At 39.6% G+C, this 25825-nt stretch overlaps 4 protein-coding genes across 6 annotated transcripts; 2 read left to right on the top strand and 2 right to left on the bottom strand.

The window, feature by feature from the left end:
• Window positions 1-845: 845 nt before the first annotated feature.
• On the top strand, window positions 846-8434 carry LOC126589733 (ABC transporter C family member 4-like). Its single transcript, XM_050255117.1, has 12 exons — window positions 846-1149; window positions 2154-4340; window positions 4453-4773; window positions 5000-5086; window positions 5171-5800; window positions 5914-6078; window positions 6179-6473; window positions 6663-6877; window positions 7016-7321; window positions 7442-7505; window positions 7608-7847; window positions 7944-8434. The coding sequence occupies exons 2-12, from the start codon at window positions 2235-2237 to the stop codon at window positions 8042-8044; spliced, it is 4530 nt and encodes a 1509-aa protein (XP_050111074.1). The 5' UTR covers window positions 846-1149; window positions 2154-2234; the 3' UTR covers window positions 8045-8434.
• An 878-nt stretch (window positions 8435-9312) lies between these two features.
• On the top strand, window positions 9313-11631 carry LOC126590054 (uncharacterized). Its single transcript, XM_050255535.1, has 3 exons — window positions 9313-9727; window positions 10669-10790; window positions 10877-11631. Exons 1-3 carry the CDS (start codon window positions 9379-9381, stop codon window positions 10991-10993), a joined length of 588 nt encoding a protein of 195 aa, XP_050111492.1. The 5' UTR covers window positions 9313-9378; the 3' UTR covers window positions 10994-11631.
• Window positions 11632-12584: 953 nt separating this feature from the next.
• LOC126590052 (probable E3 ubiquitin-protein ligase BAH1-like 1) lies at window positions 12585-15365 on the bottom strand. 2 transcript variants are annotated; one of them, XM_050255532.1, is made up of 6 exons: window positions 14863-15365; window positions 14073-14317; window positions 13714-13968; window positions 13155-13292; window positions 12965-13023; window positions 12585-12865 (listed from the first exon to the last, which is right to left on the bottom strand). In XM_050255532.1, exons 1-6 carry the CDS (start codon window positions 15008-15010, stop codon window positions 12760-12762), a joined length of 951 nt encoding a protein of 316 aa, XP_050111489.1. In that variant the 5' UTR covers window positions 15011-15365; the 3' UTR covers window positions 12585-12759. The 2 variants fall into 2 exon arrangements, 1 of the variants encoding a protein (XP_050111489.1); XR_007612039.1 differs by having other exon boundaries at window positions 12825-12865; window positions 12965-13036; window positions 13156-13292.
• Window positions 15366-21668: 6303 nt separating this feature from the next.
• LOC126590053 (uncharacterized) lies at window positions 21669-23654 on the bottom strand. Of its 2 annotated transcripts, none has more exons than XM_050255533.1 (5): window positions 23470-23654; window positions 22614-22720; window positions 22441-22479; window positions 22156-22298; window positions 21669-21988 (listed from the first exon to the last, which is right to left on the bottom strand). In XM_050255533.1, the coding sequence occupies exons 1-5, from the start codon at window positions 23625-23627 to the stop codon at window positions 21848-21850; spliced, it is 588 nt and encodes a 195-aa protein (XP_050111490.1). In that variant the 5' UTR covers window positions 23628-23654; the 3' UTR covers window positions 21669-21847. The 2 variants fall into 2 exon arrangements, with proteins under 2 accessions (XP_050111490.1, XP_050111491.1); XM_050255534.1 differs by having other exon boundaries at window positions 22614-22749; window positions 23470-23554.
• Between the last annotated feature and the right edge of the window lie 2171 nt (window positions 23655-25825).

Raw genomic sequence — 25825 nt, 5'->3', positions numbered from 1 at the left:
AGTTCGGTGACGGGCTGGAGCCTGGCGTCCAGGCGGCTAGGCGGTGCCTAGGTGGATCCTAGATGGACTAGGTGAATTTAAGGAAGTTTGTTATATATTCTACAATTAATAAGTGGTTACGTATACATAAAAACACATAATTGTATATATAAATTGCTAAATAAAATGACATATAGATTAAAAAGTATTAGAATGTATTGAAAATATGGGGAACAAGCATATAATGAGTGTTCATCCAAGTATTTAGCAAGTCTCATACATTTTATTAAAAAAATAAACAGCAAAATGAAAATTATCGATTTTTTGTCAAAGTGAGAGTAGCAACTTAGGCATGTTTAGGAGAGCTAAATGGACACCCAAACGGGTCCAAGCGTACTTTCTTAATTTTTAAACTCTTAGAGATTAGTTGGGAGGGTCTAAATAATGCTAAGCGGGAATTTTTAGAATAGTATAAAATACCAATCACATGTACTTTTAGCTTAAGGTATTCGACTATCTACATCTTACGGGGAGTAGCCGTCCACGATCTTACATCGCGCGTGGGAAAAGGTTTTCTCCTCGTTTAGAAGCCGCGAAAACTAAAGACAATGAATTTGGTTTCAGAGGGTAGAAACAAACGTGGCGTTTTCTGTCCCATCCCTCCCAATGAATCTTTGACCCCAAAAAATAGAAAATAAAAAAGAAGAAGATAAAACTAAAATATGAATAATAAATAAATAATAAAAATGTATGACACCCACGATGGCAGGGAAGACTACAGAACCCATTCCTCCACGTCTTTTCACTGAAACCATTAATACATAGAAGGCCACATACCCTTTACTTACAGAAAAACATCTCTCTCCGTCTCTAAGCGGTCTCTCTCGCTCCACGCAGTATTTCTGTCTCTCTCTCCGTTATTATATATATAACGCCAATATATTGGTATGAAGGTATGAGAGGTCGAGAGCTGATAAGGGACACGTTTCTATGTTTTATGCCTTGGGATTTTCCAGCAGCTTGTGATTCTTTCTTCCAATTGTGCTTCTGAATTAGTTAGCTGAACCCAAGTTCAATTGTCTGAATCTCTCTCTCTCTCTCTCTCTCTCTAGATTTCTTGCTTTTCTTCCTCTTCAAACGCAACCTTCACATTGCTTCAAACAAACCCAGGTAAGCTCATGGCTCTCTCTCTCTTCAAACGCAACCTTCACATTGCCTCAATTGAAAATATTTTTGTGCAAGCAATTTTCTCATTTTCTCATTTTCTCATTCCTCACATTCCTGTATCGTTTTGTTCTTTTGATTTACTCAATCAAAGCTTAAAATGCATTTGGAGAAATTGTTTTATTCAACATAAAGGTCAGAAATACACCGGAAGGAGAAAATGGTGAAGACCTTCTTCCTTTTCTTGCTCTATATAATGAAGTGAACAAAAAAAAATATTTTCCGTTCTTAATTATTTTTTTCTTTTTTGGATTGAAATTTATTACTTTTGATTGTGATATTGTTTGAGTAGTTGGTGTTTAAATTTTGTTTAAGAGATTGAATGACTCTGAATATTCTCCAACTACTCCCTCCTTGCACTGTTACACTGTGATTATTATAATATAAATCTGTTTGTATTTACCTTAATTATTGCCGTATTATTTGCTACTAATTGATCTTCATCTGACTTGCCCTTTTCAAATTTACTGGTTATTTAATTCAAACTGTTGTAATTTTGTCCATTCTGTTTTCTTAGTTTCGTCTTTGACAAGAATGCTTTATTTAGTTTTAATTTAATTTTAAATTATTGCTTTTGTTCATATGCTATATTTGTGAAAATTCCAAGTAGTCAAACAATGTCGTCACAGTATTCGGGTTCAGTCGGATCCGGCACGAGTCTTGCCCTCATGATTTTCCTCGTACCTTCTTGTTGATTTCTAATATTTTATACTTTTTTTTTGTAACCCTACACTAAACAATATAAAAAAAAGATTAATGTGTTTGTTTAGAGGATTAATTTGATGCTAATTTTAATTTAATTATTTCTAATTGACAGTATCAATTTTCCTTTTTTTAAGGTTCGTGACTTCTACAAAGAGGTGGTTTCAAAACATGTGTTTTCCTTCTTCTTCTTGTTTATTTTTATAATTTTAGAATTCGTTGCGGCTAATTTCTGTTACTTTTTTCAGGGGAAGGGAAGAAGAAGGATATTGATGTGATTTCAGCACAGAAGTCTGCAACGTTAGCCTCTGCTACAAAGTTTTGTAGCTATGGCTTCCGGAACTTGGATCACGTCCTTTTCATGTTCGCCATCCGTGGTTCAGTCCTCGGAGGACACCGCCGTAACACCAATCGTTCAATGGCTGAGATTCATTTTCCTCTCTCCCTGTCCTCAGAGAGCTCTGCTGTCCTCTCTCAACCTCCTCTTCTTGCTCTCGCTCTTAGCATTTTCGATACAAAAGCTTTATTCCCGCTTCATCTCCGCGGATGGCGGCCGCAACTCTGACCTCAACAAGCCCCTCATTAGGAACAACAGAGCTCATCTCAGAACTACTCTTTGGTTTAAGCTTTCTCTGATTGTGAGCACTGTGTTGACATTTTGTTATGCAGTTGTTTGCATTCTAGCTTTCACCAGAAGCACCGAGTTGCAATGGAAGCTCGTAGACGGGTTTTTTTGGTTGGTTCAGGCCATAACTCATGCAGTGATCGCAATGCTGGTGGCGCACGAGAGGAGATTTGAAGTGGTTAAGCACCCGCTTTCCCTTCGGATTTATTGGGTCGCAAACTTTGTTGTTATTTCCTTGTTTACAGCATCGGGGATACTTCGTTTGGTTCATGCTCAAGGAATTCAGGAGCCTAGTCTGAGATTGGATGATATAGTTTCAATGGCGTCTTTCCCTTCAGCGATTCTTCTTTTTGTTATCGCCATTAGAGGATCAACTGGGATTGCTGTGAACAGAGAATTTGAGGGAGCTACAAATGGAGATGCGGTATTATACGAACCCCTTTCAAGCAAATCCAACGTGACTGGCTTTGCTTCGGCTTCCATAATTTCCAAGACCTTTTGGATTTGGATGAATCCTCTGCTCAGTAAGGGGTACAAAAGCCCGCTGAAGGTTGACGAAGTCCCATCCCTTTCCCCGGAACATAGAGCTGAAGTAATGTCAATTCTCTTTGAATCGAAGTGGCCAAAACCGCAAGAAAAATTGGACCACCCAGTTCGAACAACATTACTCCGGTGCTTCTGGAAAGAAATTGCTTTCACAGCTTTCCTTGCTGTAATCAGGCTTTGTGTCATGTATGTTGGGCCTCTGCTTATCCAAAGTTTTGTAGATTACACCGCGGGAATAAGAACCTCAGCCTATGAAGGATACTACCTCGTATTGATCCTTCTATGTGCGAAATTCGTTGAAGTTTTAACCACACACCAATTTAACTTCAACTCCCAGAAGCTTGGGATGCTCATCCGTTCCACCCTTATTACTTCTTTGTACAAGAAGGGTTTGAGGTTGTCGTGCTCAGCTAGGCAGGATCATGGAGTTGGACAGATTGTGAATTACATGGCGGTTGATGCCCAACAGCTCTCAGACATGATGCTGCAGCTGCACGCTATATGGATGATGCCAGTGCAACTTACCATTGCGTTGGTGCTTCTATATAACAGCCTTGGTGCAGCAGTAATCACAGCTATAACCGGAATCATGTGTATTCTCGTGTTCGTTGTGCTGGGAACGAAGCGGAACAACAGGTTCCAGTTTAATGTGATGAAGAATCGGGATTCAAGGATGAAGGCAACAAACGAGATGCTTAATTACATGCGCGTGATCAAGTTCCAAGCTTGGGAGGAGCACTTTAACAAAAGGATCCAAGCTTTCCGGGAGTCAGAGTTTAGCTGGCTGACCAAGTTCTTTTACTCAATCTCTGCCAATATCGTGATTATGTGGTGCACCCCAGTACTTATATCAACTCTCACGTTCGGGACTGCACTTTTGTTGGGTGTACGACTTGATGCTGGGACAGTGTTCACAACCACATCCATCTTCAAAATTCTTCAGGAGCCAATCAGGACATTCCCGCAATCTATGATATCAATTTCTCAAGCTATGATATCACTTGGGAGGCTGGATCGTTTTATGAAGAGTAGGGAATTGTTGGAGGATTCGGTGGAGAGGGTAGAAGGCGGTGATAGTGGGGTTGCTGTTGAAGTTAGAGATGGGGTGTTCAACTGGGACGATGAAAGCAATGAAGAGGATTTGAAAAATATAAATATAAAAGTTAATAAAGGTGAGCTAACGGCGATTGTAGGGACAGTGGGATCCGGAAAGTCTTCCCTTCTAGCTTCAATTCTTGGTGAGATGCACAAGTTATCCGGAAAGGTATAATCTGATACCATTAGACCATTTTCTAGATGTCTCTTATGATGTAAAATCGCTCCATTGAAGCTTCAATTCAATCACTTTGTTAAATTAACAAAATCTTTGAAAACAGGTACGAGTTTGCGGGACAACTGCCTATGTGGCTCAAACGTCATGGATTCAAAACGGAACCATTGAAGAAAACATCCTATTTGGTTTGCCAATGGACAGAGAGAGATACCGGGAAGTAATCAAGGTTTGTTGCTTGGAAAAGGACATGGAAATGATGGAGTTCGGAGATCAAACTGAGATAGGAGAGCGTGGCATCAACCTAAGTGGTGGCCAGAAACAGAGGATTCAACTTGCTCGTGCTGTGTATCAAAATTGTGACATATATCTCCTCGATGACGTCTTCAGTGCTGTTGATGCTCATACTGGATCAGAAATATTTAAGGTGACATTACTTTATATTTTGTTCTACATTTGGTAGTAAAGAATGATTTACTTTTGATTTCACAGTGATTGAATAGTCTAGCTCACACTTAAGTTAGTGCTTAGAAGGCGGATTTGATCTTTGTAATCAAAAGGTGTTGAAAGAAAAATGGAAAAACAACGTTCTTGTTTAGATCTTCGTAATCTAAAATGGCGCTTATGCTTGTAATGTCTATGGCCTTCTGCAGGAATGTGTGAGGGGAGCACTTAAAAACAAGACGGTTTTACTTGTAACTCATCAAGTTGACTTCTTGCATAATGTTGATCTTATTTTGGTAAGTATTTAGAATTGTTCATGCATTCTCGAAGAAATTATAATTGCAATTTGCTCATGTATCCCTCCTACTTATATTTATCAGGTCATGAGAGATGGGATGATAGTACAGGCAGGAAAGTATAACGATTTGCTAAACTCTGGCCTGGATTTCAAAGAGCTTGTTGCTGCCCACGATACCTCCATGGAACTTGTAGAAATGAGCACTGCTGATCCCAGCAAAAGTTCCCCTGGACATCAAATATCTCGGCAACTCTCCTCAAAACGCGGGGAAGGAAATGGTGAAAACAACTCTTTGGACCAGCTGAGGTCTGATAAAGCGACTTCTAAGCTCATCAAAGAAGAGGAGAAAGAAACCGGCAAAGTCAGCCTTCACATTTACAAAGTCTATTGCACAGAGGCTTACGGATGGTGGGGTGTGGTGTTAGTATTGTCATTGACTCTGATGTGGCAAGCGTCTCAAATGGCGGCTGATTACTGGCTGTCTTATGAAACTGCAGCAAAGCGTGCGGCGTCATTCAAACCATCTGTGTTTATTATCGTCTATGCGCTCATTGCATGTGTCGCATTCGTTGCGGTATTGATAAGAGCACTTGTTGTGATGTTTGTGGGGCTTAAAACAGCTCAAACATTTTTCAAGCAAATTCTTCACAGCATCCTGCATGCTCCCATGTCGTTTTTCGATACTACACCTTCCGGAAGAATTCTGAGTAGGGTACGTTTTTGTCATACTTGATGAGATATCTGTTAAGACTGTTATTTGTTTACTCTAATTTCATGTATATGTAGTCCTATTTATTAACTGCTGAGAATTTTTCTGTCCACCAGGCATCAACTGATCAGACGAATATCGATCTACTTCTTCCCTTCATGTTGGGTATTACCATTGTCATGTTTTTTACTGTGTTTGGCATCTTTATCATTGTTTGCCAATATTCGTGGCCCACTGTGTTCTTGCTGATTCCGCTTGCTTGGCTTAATGTCTGGTACCGGGTATGTTCGTTCATTTTGTCACGGTGTTAATATTTATCAGTAACCTGTAACTATAATGTTGCACTCAATACTGAAGATTTTTGTACTTATTTTGTTTTAGGGTTACTATCTTGCATCATCTCGAGAGTTAACTCGACTCGATTCAATCACGAAAGCTCCTGTAATCCATCATTTCTCAGAGAGCATATCTGGGGTCATGACGATTCGCTCTTTCAGAATGCAAAACATGTTCTCCAAGGAAAATGTTAAACGAGTTAATGCCAACTTGCGCATGGATTTCCACAACAATGGTTCCAATGAGTGGTTGGGTTTCCGATTGGAGTTACTTGGGAGTTTACTTCTCTGCATTTCCACTATATTCATGATCTTGTTGCCAAGCAGTATTATAAAGCCTGGTATTTAAACCCTCCCGATCCTTCTTGTTTTAGTGCATTATTATTACAACATCTGATTGAGTCTCGGTTATAAGCAAGATTTGAGGTGTATGTTAGCACCGTGTTTTGATATATCTAACATAACGAGCGACAGTAGACGAGTATCTATTGCAGAGATTTCACTAAACTGATTTTTCCTTTATGGTGCAGAGAATGTTGGTTTAACTCTCTCCTACGGATTGTCCCTTAATAGTGTGCTGTTCTGGGCTATATATTTTAGCTGCTTCGTTGAAAATAGGATGGTGTCGGTTGAGAGGATAAAACAGTTTACAAACATTCCATCAGAAGCAGCGTGGAAGATTGTAGACCGTGTTCCTCCTCCAAATTGGCCTTCCCGAGGCAACGTTGAGCTCAAAGACTTGCAGGTCAGTTTGTCTTCAGTTCTGTTTATAACTTCAACGGTCTGAATGCGCGTTTTCCTTAGTTGGTCATCACCATTACTTTGTCTCAAGCTGAAAGGGCTCGGTTCCTTTTGATGATATTTTATACTTTGTGGTGAGCAGGTCAGATATCGTCCAAATACACCTTTGGTTCTCAAAGGCATTAGTCTAAACATTTTCGGGGGTGAGAAGATTGGCGTTGTTGGTCGAACAGGAAGTGGGAAATCCACTTTAATCCAAGTGTTCTTTAGGCTGGTAGAACCTTCAGGAGGCAGAATTATCATCGATGGGATCGATATAACCACGATAGGGCTTCACGATCTTAGGTCACGCTTTGGGATCATTCCTCAAGAACCTGTCCTTTTTGAAGGAACCGTGAGAAGCAACATTGATCCAATTGGAATGTATTCAGATGAACAGATTTGGAAGGTAAACACAATGCTACGTCGAAAATAATAAGATTGAATTGTACACAATGTCTGTATGTCATATTTTGCTTAGTTGAAACAATGCTGTATGCTATTTGCAATGATCTTAATTTTCTTGTAGAGCCTCGAACGCTGCCAACTTAAAGACGTGGTTGCTGCAAAACCAGAAAAACTTAACTGTTTAGGTATGTGGCTCTCCGCATTGTTTACTCTCCGCGTCTTGAAACTGACACTTGATCACTACGGTTATGTACTGACCATTTTTCATTAAAATTTTATCTCGATAGTGGCTGACAACGGAGACAATTGGAGCGTGGGGCAAAGACAACTCCTCTGCTTGGGGCGAGTTATATTAAAGCACAGCCGGCTCTTGTTCATGGACGAGGCCACTGCATCAGTGGATTCACAGACCGATGCTGTAATACAAAGGATCATCCGGGAGGATTTCGCTGCCTGTACAATTATCAGCATTGCGCACAGAATACCTACAGTGATGGACTGCAATCGAGTTTTAGTAGTAGATGCAGGTAAGCGCTCCCTCTAACTTAATATCTTGTCACATCCGGCATTCGTTTACCACCTGAAAATTGTAGCTGACACTCTTCTGTTTCCGTCTTTAACAGGACTGGCTAAGGAATTTGAGAAACCATCCCGCTTACTTGAAAAACCGTCACTGTTCGGTGCGTTGGTTCAGGAGTACGCCAACCGGTCATCAGGACTATAACCAGCATTGGAATTCTACATCTCTCGTTTCCTCATCATCGTTGCTTCGGGCGGTGATTCCATTTACGCTTGCGAATTATCCAGAGAATCACTGCTTGCATCTGTCCTCGAAGAATAGCAACAGCCGGAGCATAAAAGGCGTCGGCTCTAATCATTTTTCTCCGAGAAAATAAAACAAATGATGAACAACGAGAACAAGTGTAGCCTACCACTGCAGGAAGTAGCTAATTTGATAGGGTTACGAGCTTCATTTATGTAGCCTGTTTAGGATGTATTTGATTAGAAAATCATGCTTAAACTTTCTTGTTGCACAAGATTTATCAAGATGCTTCTTGAGAAATTTAATTACATTGTTCCTGGAAATTTCAGATACTCAAAATTTGTGGATGCAGTCTCATCAGTTTCCAGTTTCTACTTGGTTGGGTCCTTTTTGTTGGCAGGATTAGGATGAGTCTTTGTACGACGAAAATGACACGTTTTATAAATGGGGTTTACTAAAAATTGGAAAAATTGATCAAATATCGTGAGTTAACATAAGTTTACGGTTTTGCGAAAACTTTGGCTGATACTTTATCGTATACACACGAAGGAAGCAAAATGTTGTATGTTATTTTGAAACATTCAATGTTGTATATTATTTTGAAACATTCTTATTGTTTGTTTTATTTTGTAAGTATTTAAAAAAAAATTAGGTTGAAAAATAGAAAAATCAAGAGATAGAAAATACTAGCATGTCTTGGAAGTGGCTTTTGAGGGCCGAAAAATCTCGAAAATTTTCTAAATGATGCAACAATGGTACGAAATCAATGTATTTTGAAAAAAAAATTAGAATCAACTAAAAATAATGTGTGTTAGCTCGTAAATTATGTGAGAAATACTACCGTTGAGTTTTTGCAAACTTTTTTGTGAGAACATTATAAAGAAAAAAAACTAATGAAAATGACTTAAAATTTTTGAGTTTTAATCAAAATGACAAAAATGTATTGTAAGTGAATAGTACCAAGAGGGATTTTTTAGAGTAAAAATATTATTTTTCGTTAAAATGAACAGTATCAAGAGTGTTTCGTTAAAACTTCTAAAAAAATGTTATAAACAATTTGGGAGCAACTTTTTCATTTATTTCATAGAATACACTTTTCAACATTAATTAACTCTTTGTTTTAAATAAAAATAAAATTTCAAGGCAATAGGAGGTCATTACAAAACGCAGCGTCTAAGGTGAATAAAAAAACGGAGCGTTTAGGTCAGAGTTAGCTTCGCTACTCTAAAACCCCGGGAAACATAAACCCTTCATCCCGCCGTAAAACAGAGACTCGCAGAGCGGTGGAGAGAGAGATGGGAAGGTCTAGAAGAAAGTACAAGCAGTCGCGGACGAAGGTGCGCGTGGGGCTGCCGAAGAGGAAGCCCAACGTATTCAAGCCCGCCTTCTGCCTCCCTCCGAAGCTCCGCGCCTTGCTGGCGCAGCAAGGGCCGGCCTCAGCCCCCCAATGGGACGCCGAGGGCTCCGTCATCCAAAACTACAAGTCCTTCGGCTTCGTCTCCAACCCTAACTTGCTCAGCCTCCGGTCTCGCAATTCTCACATGGTCGAGAGCGATTCCCTCCAGGTCCCCCCTCCGGCCTCCGATGACCCTGACGCCTCCGCAGAGCTCGATTTCGCCGACGGCAGCGATCTCGAAGAGGACGGTGAGTTCTCTCTCCCCCTCTCTCTCTACTCTGTTTTCGAATTAGGAATTGAGAATTTATGATTGTTTTGCTAAAATGAGTAATTTGAGGTTCTATATTGATTGAATAACTGATTGAAATCATATTACAAATGGATTTATTTGAAAGAATGAATTTTTAGGATAAAGATTTCTACTTGAGGTTGAGGAGGAGTATTCGTGTTTCCGAATTAGGAATTGGTAAATAATCCAAACCGTCTACTGGGTTATCAGAATCCAAAAGTTCCTGGAAAAATGGTTGTAGTAACCTTTAGAATAGCAGGCTAACAACGGAGGTAAAAGATTCAGATGGAACCTGTAATCTCATGCCTATTCTCCTCCATATTCATTTTTCGAAGTTTTTCATATCCAAGCTGGATTCGTCTGTGAGATTTCAGTTATGTTGTGCTTTCTTGAAGTTCTTGCTCCAGATCAGTATTTGAGTAAGCTGAATCTTGATAATCTAATTGCTCAGATACTTATATTTTATAGGATGGAAATCACCGTATTGAGTTATCTTCGTCGTTTGCGTACTTCAGTTTCTTACTTCGAACGGCCTATAAGCTCTAAAAGTTTGGCTTTGGTGGGAACCTCTTTAAGCTGGCTAGTTTGTTGGTTTACAAACTTCTACAAGGTCATTCATTGGTGCTGTAGTTGACTGGACCCTTGGAATGTAATAATGTAGAGGCTTAACTGGATTGCGAAGATGGAGATTTTTTGTTGTTTGCTCTAAGAAATGAGCTGTGTTAGTTTGTGAAAACCAGTACTCGTAGATCTACTGCTCTTTTGAATTGCATATAGCATTTGTTGCGGAGCTTCTTGTCTCTTTTATTTTCTTCTCTCTCCAAATTGGGAAATTGAAATGTAGATCATTTCTGGAGTTCATTGCTATTTCTAAAAACACGACTTTCTTTGGCCATGTAGATTTGAAAACTAGTCTAGGGAAGAAACGTAGAGATGGAAAATCTGCACCACTACAACCATTAACGGCCATGCAGCGTCTTCATCTTGGTCGGCTCATTGAGGAGTATGGCGATGACTATCAGGTGTGGCACAAGCTCTTGTCATGTCAGAAATTTAAGTTTGTAAGGTCGCTTTCTTCTCCTTAATGTGGGTTCTTGTGCTTTTGCAGAGAATGTTCATGGATACGAAACTAAATAAAATGCAGCATTCTGTCGCAACTTTGGAGAAATTATGCAGACGGTATCATGTGCATAAAGATAGAAATCCCTTGATATTGACCCGTTGAGGAATATGCTCGATCTTACATGGCGGGCGACCTCATCAGCATCCTTCCGGCATGAATGCCGCGTCACCCTACTAGTATAATTTAATGACATACTCCGAGGGTCAATTGAAACCTTTTGAGTTTCAGGCGACACATTGAGACCATAATTGAGTTTCATGGACTTAAAGTGATTTTCGGAAGCAAAAATGTATATTGTTGTGATATGGATCGTCAAAATATCAAGGCCAATTAGGTTTAAGTTTTCAATTGGTGTTGGGAAAAGAGAAAAGGAATGTGCACAGGTTTTTTTCCATACAATCGGGAAATAGGTTCTTCTTTATAATCCCAATCAGTTTAAGATTAGGAAATAAGTTAGTTTTTCCTATTCTAAAAGGATTCAGGAATCCTATACTTATAAGTCATGTAACCATCGGTCTATCTACTAAAATAGGCTTGTTGGGGCTGATTATCCAAACGAACAGTATATAAAATACAGGGGTAGAAAGCCAAGAGTGATAGAGAGATCTAAAGTGAGGTTTTGTTGTTTAGCATAAGTTTTCAATAAGTTCTTGTAACCGAGTTGCTATTCTTCACAGTGCAGGTGATTTCTCAAAAAAGATCACATGAGAAGTAGCCAAAGTTCGCCGAACCTGGCTAAATTCTTTGTGTTTGTGTGTGGCGTGTGTACTTTATTGTTCTTATATCCGCATAAAATCATCTTATAAGTTTGCATATATCAATAAACAATATTGATTAAGGGAGATTAAATCAACATTGCAATGTTCTTGTACTCATCTTTCAAGACCACATTTAAGCTTATTTCAATAATGTGAACTGTGAAGCTCCTCGTGCTTAAGTTCCGTCCAACCGTTACGCCAATTTGAAACCTCTTCAAGTTGGGGTTCGAAAGCAACTTGGATTTCTTGGAGCACAAGCTGCAACTTCAGAACTATAAATGTACGTGTAAGATGTTCCCAGCTAGCAGAATCAAACACATTCTTCCAGGGTGAGATAGCCGTATAAGTTGATCCATCGTTCTGGTGCCATGCGCCAAGAACATTACTCAACTTGAAATGTAATTAGGTGGGACAGAACTCCTCTAGCTTGTGTCCCAAGTATGGTAGCCATGGACGCAGCCACACGTGAAAAGGAATAGCGTCTTCACGCAGTTCCACAAATCAACGGCATCCTTGAGTTTAGGCAAGACTACCGTAAATGGCTTCAAGAACACGAGGGGGCGGCAAATTCTCCAAAGACTTCAAAACCCGAAGCATTGGTTCGGGGTCCTTGGCCTGCCAAGTATATACAGCAGCAATTCTCACTGCAGGTACCACAACCTCCGATACCAAATGAACATAATTCCCCGGCTCTCCACTAAGAAAAGCTTTCCAAGACGATATGCGTCCAAGCCATGCATGGGATTCCAAAGAGGATCCCACCCCTGAAATAATAGAGCCGCTATTTGGACTCTCTAAATTCTAATGTAGCTGGATATCATAGATAGGTGGGCAGCAAAGTGATCAATAAATATGATACAAATAGCATTGCAAATTATAAACGCGCCCTCGGATACTTTATAGCAAGGTTCAAGGAGCCAGGATGCACTTGACCATGATCCAAAAATGCAAATTTACTTGAACCAAATGTTTTAAGTCCCAAAACTTTGAAGAACATATGTTATTCAAAAGCTACATACAAGAAGCTAAACATCCAGAAACAAGAAGTTAATGGCTTCCCAAACTACAAAATAGTTGGCGGGTTACAAAGCCCCAACCGCGGGGCAGCGACTAAGCGCCAATGAATGCCCGGCACTGGGATTCCCAGTGCTGCTTTGCTTGCCGAACCCTCTCTACCCTCTCGGTCTGGAGTCTCTGCTCCCAGTATTCACGGCAGCTGTTAAAACATGAATAAATAAGAATGAGAAATTGCAAGTATAGGATGATCATTTATTCATAAGGATTCTTAGTGAGAATATGCTGAGCAAAAACATACTTTCGGCTAAGTAACATGTTAAGCTCTTCTAAATGTACAGCGCCTTCAAAAACTCTCGCCTGAAATCAACACGAACAATCACAAAACAGTGAGCAACAATAATTTTGATTGTAGCAATGCAGCTCATTCTCCAGGTCCTAAAAGATTACAGCTCTACAAAACTCCAATTAGAAATAAGTTAATTACTCACCTCTCGGCATAGAGGGCATTTTTCTTTAGGCTCTGCAGACTTTAATCCATCGACAATGGTCACTGATGCAGCCGAGCAAGCACACATGTAGCAGAATATATGACCGCACGTAAGAGCAACTGGATCAAAAACCGTGTCCTATAAAGCAGAAGATAAAAATAAATCACACGAAACCTCAAATGAAGCGCAACAATAGCAAGATGCTTTCTTCCCAACAACTCCTACTAATGTCTTGGTATTGCTACACTACAGCTACTGAAGGTTTATGTTTTAGTTGAGCTAATGAAAATTGTTCACATTGTTTGCAGTTTGCAGGAAAAAATGTCAAGTGTTATGCACTAGTCATATGTGCTCCTACATCATAAGAGGCATGAAATATGCAATTAAACTATTGAAGAGCGAGTGATATTGTAAGAGCGCTACAACTTTCATATCAATTTTCAAAACCTCTCATTCAAGACTTGAATTCACAGGTAGGATAAAACGCTGTGTAGTGTTAACATAGTAACAACACAAATACGCAGTCAATAATCCGTTATATGGAAACCTTGATACTTACCAAGCATATAGAACAAGTCAAATCAATATCAAGCTTAACAGAATCAAAGAGCTCACAGGCGAGAGATGGTTTCTCATCATTAATCTTGAGGGAGCATCCCTCAAACAAAGCCGGTGCCTTCCTCGACTTAGTCTTGGTTTCCCTTAAATTGATGTGAAAAGCCATAAGCTCGAAAAGCCATGGGCTCTGAAGAAGTCCAATGTGCATACTTTGAGCTTGCGACTTAAAGGCCTGTCCTTGTGTTGAGTAATGAATCTGTACCCATAACACAAACGAAAATTATAAACATATATATTTAACTGGATTACCGAAACTTTCGATAAACGCACTACCAATTTTGAGCAGTTGGATTCACATACCTTATCATATTTCTTTAGTATTTTCCGAATGGCAATGGCGTTGATCAGTGCATAAGTCACGAGGTCCTTGCCTTCTTCTATCAAGGCACCATGGCCCCCTCGACGTTTGCCTTGGACCCAAAACATGTACTTACGAAAGCCAGAAGCCAGATGGAGTTCAAGCAATGTCTGTGCACGCTTATGAAAGAAACCCACCACAGCAGACATCTCATCGAGAAGGGCCGGGAAAAAGCTCCCATCACACACTGCCAAAATTCAATTAAATCAGCATAAACTCCATTGCTGGCACAAAAATCAATATCACTGAGGATTCAGTAACCTTCAAAATTAGAAGATAAAACAGGTTCCATGTGCTTTGAAAATCGGCAACTTTTTCCTACAAAGACAATATTCTAAACTTACTCTAGTTTACGAGATGAGAATTTGAACTTAGACGATGGTGTGGGCACGTTGTCCTAACCAAGTGACCTAATTCACGTGGCTAAAAATTTTAATTGTTGTGACTTGTACATACTCCAACATTTGGCTTTTCAAACAATTGAATGAAATGAATGCAAGATGTTGACTTTCCATCTCAAATATTTCCAATGAAATTAACAATATATACACACATGATATATATATATATATATATATATCCGACATGAGCAAGAAACTGAATGCTAATTGGGATTCAAACAGCCAAATGAACTAGCAAATTAAGTTAAAAAATTTAATCATAACAATCATCAGAAACAGATTAAAAACCAAAAATAAGAAATAAAAATCTGTAACTGAAATTTAAAATCACCTGTGCAATGGTCAGGGCAAGTACGGACGTCATGGAAATCTTCTCTGCGGCATCTCTTCAAGATCTTCTTAAGCTTCTTGAATCCAACCCCGGGCTGCTTCTTCTTCTGGCCTTGCATGTACTCCTGGTATGTCTTGCAGAACTTCATTTTTCATCAATATTTAACCCAAATCCTTCGACTTCAATTAAATTCACTGGATATCAGAAATGGGTTGCGATTGAAATGCCAAAAAAAATCAAATCTTTAACGCTAATCACTGATTAGATATATAGTTTAACCATCTGCTGATGTCTGTGTATAGGGATTTGTAACGGTTTATCTCTCTCTCCTCTCTGTCTACCGGGTCTACGCGCTTGAAGAAGACATATATAAAGGAAGAAGAGGACAACACATCGTATCGGATAATACTGAGGAGCTGATTTTCCCGAGAAAAAGTCAAGGATTGTTCCGGAAAAGTTCCTTCTTTTTTGGTGGACGATTTCTCGAGGACTGCCTGCTTCCACTTCCGGTGCTATTTCCGTGACCTTCTATTTAATGTGATTACAGTTAAGCCACGTTAATATTTTATATTATTTTTATATAAATATAATAAGATAAAAATAAATATTAATATAAAATGTTGACGTAGTTTAAGCGTGACCACACAAACAGGACATAAAAATTGAAGGGCAGACAATCCTTATCCTTTCTCGGGAACTTTAAAAGCGGATTTGAAAACGTTTTCTTTTGGGGTAATCCAGATTGGAAGACATTTCCAAATGGAGAGTAATACTAGAAGGAAAAATTGTTTATGTTCCAGTTGTTTGTCACCGATGTGAGACTTCCCTCTTTTCTTTGTTTTTCTTGGTTGATTAGTGGCCGAGAAAGTGACACTAATATTAGGTGAGATGTCCAAAAGAAATCATCTACATCCTCCTTTTACCTTGAAGAGAGAAATTATTTAGCTAATATGTGCGTGTAAGTTCATCCGAAAAAGTTATCATTCACCAAAAATAGAAAAATAATAAGTGCATAATGATTTATTTGAACGATGCTGATAATTTATATTATTAAGGTTGTGTTTTGTAAATTATCTATTAAAATGTGGGTCGATAACCTATTATAAAGGTTTTGTCATGTTAAAATTGAGATCAAATAGGAGTCCAAAATTGAGATCAAATAGGAGTCCAAAATTGAGATCAAATAGTAGTCGATTAAAGCACCACCCTTATCTCAACCGACATTTTGACTATGAATAACATATCATAGAGTATCTTTAAAGAAAATGTTAAATATGTCAACTTTGGATTTATAGACATTAAGATTTTCTCCAAGGGAGATATCATGTTGACATGATAGCCGAGTTATTTGGCACTTTGCTTTCTAGCAATCTTTTTATACAACAAACTAAGATAGAGTCAATTTTGTTATTTAATGTGTGGAGTTTCATAATTCATCAATAGGAAATACAATTAAACTATTCTAAACTATTTAAAAAAAAATTGTAGTAGTGTGGTCCAATATAGAATAAATTAAGCCAAGTTTGGTAGCAAAGACTTATAATTAAGTAGAGCATTAAAACGATTAATGGGTGATTTGAGCTTTGGTCAAGTGAGGCATGGTGTTTGAAAGTTGTTCACCATTCTTGTGAAGTCACTTTAAGCACGCCCTAAACATCTCAGGTTAATAGGAGACGCCCCACCCTCACGAGTGGGGTAGCAAACAAACAAACACACAATATATAATAAAATAATAATTTAACACATCCTTTGAAATATATATATATATATATATATATATATATATATATATATATATGTTGTTGGGGTTCAACCTCATTTGATACCTCTTCAGAATGGTGAAAGTTTCAGATAGGTTGGTGATGTGTTGGTCAGCATGTTTGCTCTTGACTAGCATATCATCAACGTAAACTTCCATGCTCTTCCCAATCTGTTCAGCGAACATTGAATTGACCAGTCTCTGATAAGTCGCTCCTGCATTCTTTAGGCCGAAGGGCATGACTTTATAGCAATATAGTCCCCTGTCAGTAGTAATGGATGTGTGTTCTTGGTCTAGAGGGTTCATGAGGATTTGGTTGTATCCTGAGTAAGCATCCATGAAGCTTAGAAGTTCACACCCTGCCGTAGAGTCTATAAGTTTGTCTATGAGAGGAAGAGGAAAGCTATCCTTCGAGCATCCTTTGTTTAGGTCGGTGTAATCGACACACATTCTCCCCAAGACCTTTTGGAGCAGGAGACTTTCCTTGGTCGGATTCTTCTTAACAAGGACAACATTTGCTACCTACGTTGGATAATTGACTTCGCGGACGAAGCTTATGCCTTTGAGTTTTTCAACTTCTGCCTTCATTGCCTTGTACCGTTCAGCGTCATAAGATCTTCGCTTCTGTCTCACTGGCTTAGTCTTGGGGTCAATACTTAAGCGATGACAGATTATATCGAGAGAGATGCCTGACATGTCCTCGTATGACCAAGCGAAGACCTCAGTGTTCTCTTGTAAAAAAGAGAACAATGCCAACCGAATGGGTGGTGACAAGGTGGTACCAATCTTCACCATGCGATCCGGATAATCTTTTGAGATAGAGACCTTCTCCAACTCTTCAACGGGTTGTGCTTGATGGGTGAAAGAGTCATCTCGAGGATCGTCAGGTTGACTGTTGCCACCGTGAAGATCCAAGTTGGCTTCGTCTGGGCTGGTCTTTATGACTTGGTCATGTATAGAAAGGGTTTCCTTGGGCACATGCAGGTGCTGTTGCTTGACCGAAGTGTTGAAACATGATCGAGCACTAAGTTGATCTCCTCTGATGTAACCATTGCCATAGGGGGTTGGAAATTTCATCAACAACATATGTGTGGATACCATGGCCTTGAGATCATTGATGCATGTGCGTCCGAAGATGACATTGTATGCCGTTGGGCAATCAACCATCAGGAAGTTAGTGGTAATGGTAGCTGTGTAAGGGCATGTACCAATGGTGAAAGGTAAGTGTATGCTCCCCAAAGGTTGCACGATATCACCAGAGAAGCTTATCAAAGAGGAAATCGAGTGGTCGAGCAAATGTTCAGCTACATTCAGTGCCCTGAAAGCTTCAACAAACATGATATTGACCGAAACCCCCGTGTCTACCAGGATTCGTCGTACTTCAAAGTTGGCTATGTGAGCTTCCACGATCAGTGGGTCGTTGTGAGGGTAGATGATACCTCTTTCTTCCTCAGGGTAGAAACATATTGGATCCCAGTTAGGCTTTTGATACTTACCTCCCCTGATGTCTTCCATGTGAAACACTTGGTGGCCAGACCTTAAAGCTCGTTCACTATTTTTCATGGCCCTGTTGGAAGATATAGATATGGGCGTGCCACCACTTATGGAATATATCACATTTACCCGGCGTTGGTTACGGTTACCCCTTGGAGGGTGAAGGAGAAATTAATCAATTTTTCCTTCACGTGCCAAAGCTTCATTATGATCACGAAGGGTGATACACTTCTCGCCGTCATGGCCGTTATGCTCGTGGTAGCAGCAAAACGTGCCCGTGTTTTTCATGGGCTTGTAATCTGGGTGCCTTGGCTTTGGCTTCGGTATCAAGTGTGCTATGCTGGGGTAAATGGCCACGCATGTGGCGTTCAAAGGTGTGTATGCCTCATACCTCGGGGTAGGGGCTATCTTGACACGTGCTTGACCCACTGTGTTGACTGCCTGGGGTCGAGGATTATCATGGCGATACCCTTGGTTATCGCGGTAGTATCCCTTACTCTTTTTACTAAAATGAGACTGGTGAGGATGGAAATCTTTCCTTTTACCCTGAGATTGATATGTCTGTTGACTTGGCGAAGTATTAAGTAAGGCAGGGGGAGGCATCGCTGCCGTTTGGAAGGTCGAGGTCTTCTCATTTGGTTGGATCTGGCTTCCACTCCCTACTTGCTGGTAAGGGGTGGTTGTGGGGGGTTTCCCTTGATATGTCATTGCCTCGGCGGAGGCATGGTTGTAAGCATGTGCCATCGCCTCAGAGTAAGTCTTCTAAGTGTTGGCATTAATCATGTACTTGAAGAAACAATCACGTAGCCCTGCCGTGAAGGCCTTGAGGGCAGTCTTGTCATCTGCCTCAGCGCAGCGAGAATACTCATGGCTGAAACGATCAGCATACTCTCATAGTGACTCGTTCGGCTTTTGGCGAATAGTGTACAAGTCATCTACAGAATGCAAGCGATCGGTCTGGAAGATGTGTTGAGAGACAAATAGTTTCCTCAATTCCTCAAATGAGTCTACTGTCTCAGGTGGAAGACGGCAATACCAGTTTAAAGCTCCGCCAGAGAGGGTCGAGGGGAAGAGAAGACATTGCTCTTCGTCGGTGTGCATCCGATATGTTATGGTGGACTCAAAAAGGTTAAGGTGTTCAATTGGGTCCTCCCTTCCAGTATAGAGTTGTAAACCAAGCTTTTGTTTTGTCTTCGCTTGAAGGAGGTGTCAAGGATCCTCCTTGTGAGAGGGTCAGGTCTGGGTTGGTTCCAGTCAGGTATCTCGGCCTGACGTTCGGCCTTCAACTTGTTTACTTCCTCAATGAGCTATAGGACAATGAGGTCTTGAGTGGAGTCATGTACCACTGGGATTTTCTTTCGTAAGTCTCCATCGCCTCTTTGAAGTGGGAAAGTTTGAGCAAGGGCGTGTGATTTTTCCTTGGACTCGCAGTACTGACTTCTAGGGTGAGTCTGTCGGAATACCTCAGAGTCCCCTGTACCTTCATGTTCCTCTGGGACCTGTCGTTCCTTCCCTAGATTGGCAGCTAACCTGGGTCGTGGGTGAGGACCAAGTTTTTCAGGAACCCTTAGGTCATTGATCTTCGAGCATATGTGGAGGGGATTCTCTCGACGTTGCTTTAGGAAGTCTCGGCAGTCACGATAAATGGCTTTCGATCCTTCCAACCCTTTTGCAATGAGGTGTCTTCCTCCACTTCTCATGCTTCGGGTCGAAGCAGCTGGGTTGAGAGAAGTCTCATGTTGATCAATGTTTTGATGATTAGCTCGTTCTTCATCAGGGATACCCATGTCGAAGGAATGTGACCCTCCGTGTTGGAGGGCACCCAGATGATGGTTGATGTCCACAGGGGCAACGAGCTCATGTGTTTGAGTACGCCTAGTTTCATGGAGCGTCTCAAAGAGCTTCTCATATTGCTCCTGGAGGACCTCATTCTTCATTGCTATCTTGTTGTTCTGAGCTTCTAGCTCATCGACTTTAGCTTGAAGAGCAACCCTCTTTCCTTCCTTCTTTCGTTGCTTCGCACTAGGTGCAAGATGGGTGTCATTATGTGTGCTGTGGCTTCCTTCACTCCCTATGTTGGAGAGGGATGTCTGGTCAAAAGAGAGTGTACGAATGGTGGAAACCAGCTTGACAAAGCTGAAGAGAGTGGGAATAAGTGTCGTTCCCACAGACGGCACCAAATGTTGATGCACAAAATCAGCGAGGACTTCGGTACAACAGAAAATGTTAAGTTTGTGACCTTCGCTAGATTGCTCCGGTCACTAGTATGGATAAGTATGTAAATGGATAGAGATAGGGAAGCAAACACAAGATGTACGTGGTTCACCCAGATTGGCTACGTCCACGGAGTAGAGGAGTTCTCATTAATTGTGAAGGGTTTACACAAGTACATATGTTCAAGCTCTCCTTTAGTGAGTACAAGTGAATGATTTAGTACAAATGACATTAAGAAATATTGTGAGAGAATGATCTCTATTTATAGAAGAGAGTTTCTAGTTTCATTCTGACATTGACACGTGTCGTGTTGTGATTTGCTTCTGATGTTGACACGTGTCGCGCTATGATTGGCTTCTGATATCGACACGTGTCGCGCTGTGATTGGCCTCCTGGTTGGAGGGAAACTCTTATGGGTCTTTGATGGTATAACGTTGACCGATGCTCAGTAGTTTCGGGATTGGTCAAGTATGGTACAAACAGAATGAAATTTCGGTTTACATCTGTGAAAATTCACTTAATTGTGTGGTCGGTAACGGATCATATGCATTTTAATCTTGTTTTGTCTAGCTGGTACCTCATGCCAAAAGTTACACTGCATAATCAGTCACTGGACATGTATGGTAACACTTGTACACTTCATGTTTCGTTTTAAACTTCCTGCTTACTGGTTCGTTATTCATGAATTAGTAAATGAATGTCGATAGATATTAGCTAGCTTGGTTTGTAGTATGTGTTTTGAAAATATAGTGACATTTCATACAATGTAAGTTCAACAGAGGTTTATCTCAGATTAATATTGGAAACTTGCTTTTACCTCTATTCCATGTCATCGGTTGTAGTTTATTTACGAGTTTCATATGCTTCTACTTCCATTGTAGCAAAGCTTTCTATGCAGGTTTGTGTTCATTCTTAATTCACTAGTTTTTTTTATTTTTCATATGTATTCCAGTGAAATTTACATAAGAGCATCTTTACATTTTATTGCCAGGTCTAGTCAGGCTCCAAACTTTGAATAGGAGTGGATTCCAGCTGCAAATTCAGTTGGCTCAATTGCTCATCATACACCCCTCTTTTCCTTCTCTACGCCATTATCCATTAGCGAGCCAAATGTGTGTACGACCACCCAAAAATGGCTCATAAATAAACAACCAAGGCCAAATGCCTGTTTTCCTTAAAGCAAAAAGTTGAAATTTTTACCAAAGTTGATTTTGCGCAGGTAATGCATTCTTCTCCTAATGCTCATTGTTTCATAAATATATATGATAATACTCAAGAAATGAAATACGACTTGAAGAATAAATGATATTTTCAAGTTAAATTATAGGAGACTTAAAAATGAGGAATAGCTGATATCAGATCATATGAGTAAAGTTCATAGATAGCTCCCAACATAACCTTAATCCAAAGCAAATTGGTCCTTTTTGCATGTGGATTTACTACTTTTATAAACAAAGCTAACTACACGCACTAGTCGGCACCAAGGTCCAAAATCACACATTTATTCTTCATCTTTATTCAATCCTGAGCCGAACTAGCGCAAGTCGAATCATTCTTGGACGAACCATTCTCAACATCCACCTCAATGCCACACTTTTTCCATAGGGAACCTCGGAAAAGATTAAACTCCGGGTCATCAGGCCCGCCAAAAAGGCTTAGCTGCCATTAAAAGAGAGAGATAGATGCAACACTTGTCAATATTTATGTAGAAACAGATGATCTAGCATCTGTTTTCCATTCCAAAGATTGACAAGACCAACACAAGAAGCAGAACAGGATAGCACATAGACTTTTTTTTTTTTTTTCAATCGAGCAACTGAAAGTACCTCAACAACCGCCCGAAGCAACCACTGGCATTGGTCATCAGAAATGCCACGACCAATTGCACTTGGACGAAAATTTGAATGATAAAAGACCGTAGAACCTCCGTTTGGATATCTCACCGCAACCTCGTCACAGGCACTAGGACCTAACTCATAGAAATATTACATGTTATTAGCTAGTTACAATAATTACGTGTTAGATAGCGAGAAAATTATTATTATTCTAGAAGCCCCAACAAGCACAAGCAGCGTACAAAACTAAATTACAAGGGCGCCGTTTATACTTACTCCTTTTGCCAGATAAAGCAGAGTAAGTGGATTGGGGTACTGCAAATTAAGAAGAAAAAGCATAAATGACTATAAAAAAAAAAGATTGAAAGGCTGTTTCATTCTAATCAAACAAATCATCTCACAGATTGACATATTATTTAAACAATCGAAATACCAGCGTAATTACTCACCAGTGGAAATGGAACTCGAACATGAACCCCTACGTGGACCCCAACGTGAACGGGAAGTATAATAACGAGCCATAATTTTGGTTCGAGAATTCGACAAGCCGTCCCAACTAAAAGTTTACAAATTAAAGTTTAGTTCCTGCGAGATAAGACAAAGGCTTACATACTGAAACAAAACGAGAATATAAATGGAAACAGAAAACTGTTCCAAACGATTCAATCCCGCGACAAAGACATGACATAATTAGATGCTAACCCTTACAGAATTAGATGCTAACCCTTAAATCTCAAAACTGATCGCAAGGACCGGCAATTACAATAGATATCAAACTCGCATCGCATGCTAACAATTTTAGTTAAAAACAATTTGGGGTACTCGGCGTGATCATGAAACTACTGGTGTAGGATTCCAGATATATCCCAAAACGTGTATGGCAAGAAAACCATAGCCCGCGGCTCAATTGGATTACTATGGAGTCCAAACTGATGAACGAAAGCTAACTTTAAGCGAGCATAAGACACAACAAGCTGCATCATCCAAAGTGAATACAAAAGATCGATCTTACTGAGGCTGAATTTAAATTGTCCACGCCCAATAATAAATCTTGTTATCCCATAAAGTATGAAACATACGAACGGTAAAAAATAAAAATAAAAACAACCCCAAATTAGGGTTCTGGGAATATATTTTTAAAATCCCCTGCCTCTGTGTATTTGTGAATTACATGTTAAATTCCCTAACCAACGGGTAAGCATTGAGATATTGAGATCCAAAGCAAACAGAAAGAAAAAATTTAGAAAAAAAAATCATAAAAATTAAAACAAACAAAGTAAGAGGTTGAATTTTGAATTTTCATACCCGCAGAGAAAGAATGTGCAAGGCTTCAGCTTTTGGAGTTTTCCGCGGACATTGAACACAAACCCTAAAGTGAAAGGGGAAAAGGTGTGGCCTCGGATTTTAAAGATAGTAGACTTTGTTTCATGGGCCAAGCGGGCCGGGCCGGTATCCATATCCATAAAATATTATAAATTTTTCATTTTAAATTCTAACAGTTACGAGGAGATAATTAGGCCATATCGCATATCACAAAGTTTTATCTTATATCTACATCCAACTACCAAGTTTTATCTACCAAACTTCCAAAATCACCCTTAAATAAATAAGAATAAGAAAATAAAATAAAATAAACATTGGTGTTTTTATATGTACACCCCATAACTCCAAAATTGGCACACCGGTGCACTCCATAACTCCAAAATTGGCACACTGGTGCACTCCTCCATTAATTCCAACAAAACCCACCCAAATAACAGCAAAATATTCTTTCGAGTTCATCAACTAGTCAGCTTGCTAGAAACCCTTATAAGCCCTCATTTATAATTTCAGCGTAGGTTTTCGGCTAATATGTTTGCTTGTTTGAACCATTATCTAGGAGTTAGCTACTTGCATAAATGATTAAAACTAACAAGTCAGCTTGCTAGAAACTCTTGTTGCTATCTCTTCTAAATAGACACTAACATGGAAGCTTTTTTCTCATATTGCAAGAATTTGTTTCATGTCCAACAAATTGGTAAGAAGTTTTCACTGCTGAAATTATAAATGAGGGCCGCTTAGGGTTTCATGCAACACGGGTTTTTAGCAAGCTTACTTGTTAATCATAATAGGCTAAACTTCCAATTTGTCTCCTGAACTATCACTTGACTTTCGATTTCGCCATGAACTTTTTATTTGGAAAATTAAGGACTTAAACTTTTTTTTGGGCCAATTTCCCCCCTACCGTTAGTTTTTCATAGATTTTATTCAAATTAACGTTAACTCTTATCACGTGTACACCATGTGATTCTCCTTTGTGGACAAAAACGTCACTTCGCTAGACATTTAGACACAAAAGTTATAGAATCACACATATTTGCTTAGGTTTATATTTTAGAAATCTAAGGTTTTCAATTATTTTAAAAAGTGAAGCGACCAAACTACCCTTACATGTTGTGCAAATGCTTCAATTTAACAAAAATTTGGATGGGGTGAATGAAAAATTAACAGCAGGGGCAAATCGGCCAAAAAAATTAGTTAAGTCCTTAATTTTCCAATTAAAAAGTTCAGGGGACAAATCGAAAATTAGGTGATAGTTTAAGGGGCAAATCGACAATTTACTCATCATAATAATATGATCTAGTAAAAATTCTGGTGTTGCTTGATTAGTCAATTTCATATTATACATTTACCCTGTTATTAGTATTTGCCTTAATCAACAATTAACAATTACTAATTATCCATTGCCAATAGCAGAGAAACAGGAATACCATTAAGCTATATTCACGCGCCAATCTGTGATTGTTTTGCCTTAACCGCCCGTCGTTTCTTTCTAGAGGTAACCTGAATGATTAGGAATTAAGCTATATTCACATCCACCAAATCAGACGACGCTGTTTGTACCAAGTATGAAGAATCAAGCAAGCAAGCAAGCTCGCTCGTTCGAACCGATTCCATTGAAAGCACAAGGCCTTCGTATAAATAGCCGGCAAGAAAAGCTCTTATTCCAAACGCTGACAAAAAAAAGCTGATTTTCTAGAGAGAGAAACGATAACACAAGAAAGACGGTGAAGGACTTGGGAGAGAAGGGTGAGCATTAATGGCGGCAGACAAGCAAGTGATGGTGATCGGGGCGGACGAGAGCGAGCAGAGCCAGTACGCTCTGGAATGGACTTTGGACCACTTCTTCAAGTCCTTCGACGGCGACAAAGCTCCCTTCAAGCTCATCATCGTCCACGCCAAGGTCCAGGTTTCCGTCGCCGTGGGCTTCGCCGGCCCCGGTAAGAATCTAACTGCGACATGAAGTGATTTTCATGCACCTGTATAATGCAAAGTAGAGGAATAAACTGTCGCGGAAAATAACAAATTTGCAGAAGCCGCTTTGTTTTTACGCAATAAGGAGTGATTCCTGCAAACTACTTTTCTCCCATGCACACATTTATTTATTTAGGTTTTTTTTAGCAAAAATAGTCCTTGAGATATGTATAACTCATTACTTTGGTCCTTAAGATTTGAAATCAATAGAAGTGGTATTTGAATTTGTCCATCATCAATCATTTTAGTCTTTTCATAAAAAAATATATTAAATAAGGACAAAAATGATAAAAATACCCTCAATTTAATAAACAATGGGTCAAATGATGTGACAAAAATGGAGGGTATTTTTTTTTATTTAGCTTTA

This window comes from Malus sylvestris, chromosome 11 (assembly GCF_916048215.2).
Source record: "Malus sylvestris chromosome 11, drMalSylv7.2, whole genome shotgun sequence".
In the NCBI taxonomy this organism is placed as follows: Eukaryota; Viridiplantae; Streptophyta; class Magnoliopsida; order Rosales; family Rosaceae; genus Malus; species Malus sylvestris.
This window is presented reverse-complemented; position numbering and strand designations above follow the sequence as displayed.

Coding starts and splice junctions, on each gene's coding strand:
- LOC126589733 (XM_050255117.1), top strand. CDS start 2,235: ATGGCTTCCGGAACTTGGATCACGTCCTTTTCATGTTCGCCATCCGTG. Junction 4,774..4,999: donor CTGGATCAGAAATATTTAAG/GTGACATTACTT, acceptor GGCCTTCTGCAG/GAATGTGTGAGGGGAGCACT. Junction 6,474..6,662: donor AAGCAGTATTATAAAGCCTG/GTATTTAAACCC, acceptor TTTATGGTGCAG/AGAATGTTGGTTTAACTCTC.
- LOC126590054 (XM_050255535.1), top strand. CDS start 9,379: ATGGGAAGGTCTAGAAGAAAGTACAAGCAGTCGCGGACGAAGGTGCGC. Junction 9,728..10,668: donor CAGCGATCTCGAAGAGGACG/GTGAGTTCTCTC, acceptor TTGGCCATGTAG/ATTTGAAAACTAGTCTAGGG. Junction 10,791..10,876: donor AGTATGGCGATGACTATCAG/GTGTGGCACAAG, acceptor GTGCTTTTGCAG/AGAATGTTCATGGATACGAA.
- LOC126590052 (XM_050255532.1), bottom strand. CDS start 15,010: ATGAAGTTCTGCAAGACATACCAGGAGTACATGCAAGGCCAGAAGAAG. Junction 14,318..14,862: donor TTGCCCTGACCATTGCACAG/GTGATTTTAAAT, acceptor GAATTTTGGCAG/TGTGTGATGGGAGCTTTTTC. Junction 13,024..13,154: donor AATGCCCTCTATGCCGAGAG/GTGAGTAATTAA, acceptor TGTTGATTTCAG/GCGAGAGTTTTTGAAGGCGC.
- LOC126590053 (XM_050255533.1), bottom strand. CDS start 23,627: ATGGATATGGATACCGGCCCGGCCCGCTTGGCCCATGAAACAAAGTCT. Junction 22,721..23,469: donor TGCACATTCTTTCTCTGCGG/GTATGAAAATTC, acceptor GTAAACTTTTAG/TTGGGACGGCTTGTCGAATT. Junction 21,989..22,155: donor TGCTTCGGGCGGTTGTTGAG/GTACTTTCAGTT, acceptor TTTTAATGGCAG/CTAAGCCTTTTTGGCGGGCC.